The 5,700-nt window shown below is 58.9% G+C and overlaps 1 protein-coding gene across 1 annotated transcript; it reads right to left on the reverse strand.

Annotated features, from left to right (window-relative positions):
- Window positions 1-1,013: 1,013 nt before the first annotated feature.
- On the reverse strand, window positions 1,014-5,411 carry PDX1 (pancreatic and duodenal homeobox 1; the record flags this gene model as incomplete). The annotated part of the gene is made up of 2 exons (XM_081046823.1): window positions 1,014-1,459; window positions 5,009-5,411. The coding sequence occupies 2 exons, from the start codon at window positions 5,409-5,411 to the stop codon at window positions 1,014-1,016; spliced, it is 849 nt and encodes a 282-aa protein (XP_080902949.1).
- Window positions 5,412-5,700: the final 289 nt, after the last annotated feature.

A 5,700-nucleotide genomic window follows, 5' to 3' on the forward strand; every position in this document is an offset into this window, starting at 1 on the left:
TAAAAACTGACCTGGAAACCACAGACATATTTGTAAAGAACTGTTAGGTAATTTAAAAACTTGAAATAAAAACAACCAGTTTCCCAAACTCCTCAACAACATGCGTTTCCATCGTTTCTAAAGGTGTGGAAATCAAACTGGCTCGGACTAGATTCCAGCGAGGGTCAGGCCACCCTGCTTGCCTTCCACATAATCAGGAACTAAATACATGCCTGAAACAGAAAGAGCTCAGGGGTCCATCTTTCTTCCCCAACTCCCGTGCTCCAGGCCCACTTCCACTTGCCTCTCTGGGAGGGTTGGGGCAAGGAGGTGTAGGGGACTCTCCTCTTGCTCTGCCCAGCCCTGCTGCTGCTCAGCCTTCCTCGCAAGATCTTGTCTTCTTCAGAGGAAAGAGGTGCAGGTTGAAGGATGTACGTTGGTGAAGTATGTGGCCAAAAGGATTAAAAAAGGAAGAGGAAGAGGAGGAGGAGGAGGGGGAAGAGGAAGAGGATGGGAAGAAATTATTCTAGTTCAGGGGCATCATTTCACTGGGTCTTTGAAACCTCAGACATTTCCTTTCAATTTTTTCTAAATGTTAAGGTGGAAGCCTGAATTAAAATGGTTCTGTTTCTGAGCAGGTAAAGGCATTGGGTCTAGCTTGCTTGCTGTGTGTTGCAGTGCGGTTCAATTTGCAGTTTTTGTTGTCTTTTAAAGAGTTGGTTTCTATAAAGAGGTCTGCGGTTTTAGAGTGCTGGGACCTGCACAACAGTGGCAGACGTAACCGATCCAACCATATCACCAGAAGAGCCCCCAGATTTACAGAAAACATCTCGTCTCCACGGCCAGCGTCTCCCCACTGGTCCCAATTGGTACAGGAACCTGAGAGTGCGGCTTCTCCCGTCCTGACTGGGGTGGGCGCGGCAGTTTCTGCCCCATCAAACTGCCAGGGCCTGTGACCCACACCCAGGGTCCTGGGCCCGCTCGCCCTCCTCTGTGAGTGGTCAAAGCCACCTGCAGGGAGGAGTTCCCGTCTCTCACCGGGGTTCCTGCGGCCGCCGGGGTGCGACACTGGAAGGCTGTGGTGACGCACTGAGGCCAGGAGGCAGCCGGCCCTCTCTGGCAGCAGCGGGGACAGCTGGCGACACAGCCCCCCCGGGAGGCGGCGGTGGTGGCAGCGCCAGCAGCTCCTCGCCCGAGGTCACCGCGCAGTCCTGCTCAGGCTCCACATCCCCACCAGCCCCGGCCGCTGTCCCGCAGCCGCGCTTCTTGTCCTCCTCTTTTTTCCACTTCATGCGGCGGTTTTGGAACCAGATCTTGATGTGTCTCTCAGTCAAGTTCAGCATGACAGCCAGCTCCACCCGGCGCGGCCGTGAGATGTATTTGTTAAATAGGAACTCCTTCTCCAGCTCCAGCAGCTGCGCGCGAGTGTAGGCGGTACGCGTGCGCTTGTTCTCCTCCGGCTCCGCTGCGTAGGCGCCGCCTGCGGACCGCACAGCGCGTGAGTGTGGTCCCTGGACCCCTGGCGCCTGCCGCCCTGCCCGCACCCACGAAGCCCCACCTTCCAGCCCCAATCCTAGGAGCCCTGCCCCCCACCCAGCCGCTCCCAGCTCCAAGCCTGCAAGCCCCAGCTCCTACCCCGGAGCCTAGTGTGGGCCCACCCATGCTTCCCTACTGAAGGTCGCCTTTTCTGGGAGGTCAAGGGCGCGGGCTCTCAGCGACCCTGCGGGGGACTCTCTCAGCAAGTGGTTCTTGCCGGGTTTCTCTTAATCGGTGCTGGTGTGGATGCTGATTAAAATGCATATAACAGATCTCTAAACCTACTAGATCCCACAAAGACAATAAAATGCCTTTGATACAGGACTTAAAAAGAACATCAACTTTCTGACGATAAACCACGGTAAGAAATACATTTCATGTCACTACCCAGTTCACACACTGATATAAAACTGACAAAAAAATTTCAGGACGTGAAATCAACCTTTACCACATATGATGCTATCTAATTTTTCCTATTGTTCACTGTTTCGTTTTTTAAAAAAGGTCTCAACCCAATAAACTGGTTTCACAACCAACCAATAAGTGTAAACCCTCAGAAAAACCTTGAGCTAATAAAAACGCTGAGAAACCTTGCGCTAATACAGCGATATATGTTATAATATTGTTATATCTGACCATATATTAGCTCTTTCTATAGTTACATTGTAATCAGCCTCAACTCAAGAGCCAGTAAATTTTCTGTAATCGTCCTCATTTTAAACTAGGTAGGGACCCTGCCCTGGAAAATAAGGGATACTATTCTGGGCCCTTAGGAAGGTCGCTATGAGCCTCAACCTCTGAGTCCTGGGCCCCAAACCCTGGCAGATGGGGAGAGGAGAGGCTTGTTGGCCTGAACCCAGAAGGGGAGCTGAGAACCCCTCCAAGAAGGGTGGTGGTGGGGCGCTCCCAGCTCCTAGCCTCGCTCTAGGTCTCCAGGACGCAACAGCCCCGCCTGACCCAGTGTTTGCCACCAAGCTCCTTGAGGTCCTGATGTTTTCCTTTCCATGCAAGATACTCTGCGCTGGCCAGTGGACTCTGGCGAGGTAAGTTCCACCAAAACTCCAGGAAGAGGCCTAAATCTTTTTGTGTTGGGGTAAAGGTACGGAACATTTCCCCTGTGACTGTTGGCTAGGCCTTAGGGAGTTGAAAAGCTAGTGTGTGTGTTTTTTGTGGGAGGGTTAATGACATGATGGAATCTGCCCGGTTTGCCCCCCAGGCAGAAACTTGGCTCCCAGGAGCCAAGGCAGAGGCTCAGGCGTGAGGTAGCAGAATCGCTGAACCCTGCAGGGCTTCTCCAGGGCTAGCAGCCTTCTTGGCCTGGGAGAGAAGTGCAGAAACCTAAAGGGACATTAAACAGGGCCCTCCAAGCTTCTTAAATTCAACCCGCAACCCCCTGGGGTTCTGGTCCTCCCAGCAGGCCTCACCAAGGTGCTGTGAGAGGCTTCGTTATGGCTACTCTAGGAGACATGTGTCCAGGAGCAGTGGGCAGGAGATGGAGGTTGAGGTGGAGGGTGTAGGTGGTGTTTATTGGGAAGATAGCAAGGCCTGGGTGAAGCAGATTAGGGGAGAGCCGGCCAGTGAGGCTGAGGCGGTTCATTTTTTAGGTAGAGTTTTCCAGAAGTCCCTGTTGGCTGTTAGTATTCATTTCCCTACTACAAATGTAAGCCCTTTGGTCACTTGGCTCTCCCCAGGAGCGTGAAACAGGCGGGTTCACAGACTCTTGATGTTCGGCTACTTCGAAAATTTCCGGGGGAGGACCATTGGAGGCAGCAGTACTCCCAAGGAACTCTCTGGAAAGGGGGGGGGGTCAACCCCTTCCTTTAGGCTGAGTCTGCAGTGGGTCAGAGGGCGCTGGCAGAAGCCTCTCCAGCTCCCGCTTTCCCCCAGAGGATGTCACCCTTCCAGGGTCCCTCCATGCCCTGGCAAGGCTGCCAATTTTCCTTTGGGTTTTGCTTTCTGGCTCCTTGATCCAACAGAGCCCACGCTCCACCAGAGCTGCGGTAACACCCTGGCGGGGTAGGAAATTTACCCCACCTCACGGCTTCCCTCCCATTTTATCCTGAAGAAGCCAGGAGGGCCCAGAAGGCCCGACACGCACATTCCCAGCGCTGCGGGAAGGGAGCCCCGGAGGGACCGCAGCTCATCGCAGGAAACTACGGGCTGACAGTTCTCCACCCCAGACCGAAGGACTCAGTTCTCCCGCCTCCCCCGAGACTCCGCGGCCTGAGGCCCCGCAGCGCGGGTTGGGTAAGTATACGCTGGCGCCCCGCACATCTGGAGCCCCCTTGGCCTGGGGTTTCGCCCGAGGTGGGGAAGATTGAGGCGGAGTTGGGCCCTCGTCCGGCCTCAACTCAGGGTCCTCACTCAGCTTTCGTAAGAACGTGTACTAGGAGAGGGGAGCCCCGGGGACCCTGGGCTAGCCGACACCCCAAAGCCCTGCTTGGCTGCGCCAGGGTCAAGGTCAAGGTCAGGCCGGGCCCATCAGACCCTGCACACAGGGCACCGAGGATCCTCAGGGAGCGCCATCTCGGGCCTCTTCTACTTCCAATGTGAGTTGGGAGGAAAGAAAGTCAACTATTTGCAGTGCAGGTGTGACCAGAAGTGGCTGCAGCACGGAAGCGATAACATTGTGTGACGGGGGCGCCACAGGCCGCGCCGGAAATCGTGGCCAGCTCGGGCGGGGAAGGGACACCGGGCTGCTTCGCTCTCTGCCTCCCGGCTCCGGGGAGACCTTCTGTTACCCTCCGCGGCCCAGGGCCGTGAGGATCCAGGGCCCTCGGCTGTGCAGGAAGGGCATCTCCTTCCTCAAACCTACTTCCTGGAAGAAGCGCAAGGAGAACCCTTCAAACGCCTGTGTTTGGTCAAAAGAGAATTAGCGTAGCAGACGCCTGGCTCAGCTGCCCGGGTCCAGGTGAGCGGCGGGTCCTGGGCCTTGCGGTAGCCGCCGCCTGGCCTCAGCCCCTCGCTGGCTCCCCGCGTGCGCCGGACACGTCTGCAGGCGTGGGTGCGGTTTGCTTTCCCTGCTTCCCTGCATCTACTGGGCAGGCCCCGACTGCCCGCCCCGCCCGAGGGAAGCTGCCGGGCTCCGCAGGCACTAGGGGGCCCAGGGCTCCGCAGGCGCTCCGGCCAGTCAGTGGCACGCCGAGGAGTCCGGGGAGGGCAGATTCCCCGCTGGAGGAGGATCCCGAGGGTCTGAAGCCTTGAGCTCCGCCAGGCCTTGGCTCGCTGGGAGCGGCGCTGGGAGCGCGGGGCTCCTGGAGTGCAGCGTGCAAGGAAGGAAGGGGTTTAAACTCCCAGGAGGAGACTGGGTGACAAAGACGCTCCAGCCTGGACCAGAAAAGCGCGTCTGTGCAGGACGGCCAGGTTGGGTCCGACCCCGGATTACCCCTAGGGGCCGGGGACGCTAACTGGGAGAGGTCCAGGGGAGCGCTGGGGAATAGGAGCAGCCGGGCGAGCGCCGATGAGGACAGAGGGGCCAGACAGCCAGGCTTACCTGCCCACTGGCCTTTCCACGCGTGAGCCTTGGTAGACTTCATCCACGGGAAAGGCAGCTGAATGCGGCTGGGCTCCTCCAGGGCGCCTGGCTCCGCTCCATCCGGGAAGGGCCCGGCGGGCGGGTGGGGGAGCGCGAGCTGAGCCGGGAGGTGGTGGTGGAGGTGCGCCCCCGCGGGGTCGTCGGCGAGGGGGGGCACCTCGTACGGGGAGATGTCTGGCGGGCTGCCCTGCTCCAGCGCGCCCAGGGCGCCGGGGAACAGAGGCGGCGGCGGCGGGGGCTGGCGGCCCATGTACAGGCACGCGGGGGGGCTGGCGCTGAAGTCCGGCGCCGGACCCCGCTGGAAGGCGCACGGGTCCTTGTACAGCTGAGTGGCCGCGTAGTACTGCTCCTCGCCGTTCATGGCTGCGGCCCAGGCGTGGGGACCCGGAGTAGGGAGCTGGAGCCGGGCACTTGGAGCTGTGCGGCTCTCGCGTCCCGGCGCCACCCCTGCTCGCTTTGACAGCTCTGCGCTGCTCGCGGAGGGAACCCGCTGCCGGCTGGGACCCGCGGGCCGGCCGCCGCGCCATAGGCTCCGCTGTGCCCCACGTGGTTCAGCCTGGGGCCATTATTGGCCTGGCTGACGGCCTTAAGAAGCAAGGCCCAGGTGCCCACGAGCACCTGATTTGTTTCAGTTCTGTCTCTCAGCTGAG

The sequence above is a fragment of the Rhinolophus hipposideros genome, assembly GCF_964194185.1.
Source record: "Rhinolophus hipposideros genome assembly, chromosome: 4".
In the NCBI taxonomy this organism is placed as follows: Eukaryota; Metazoa; Chordata; class Mammalia; order Chiroptera; family Rhinolophidae; genus Rhinolophus; species Rhinolophus hipposideros.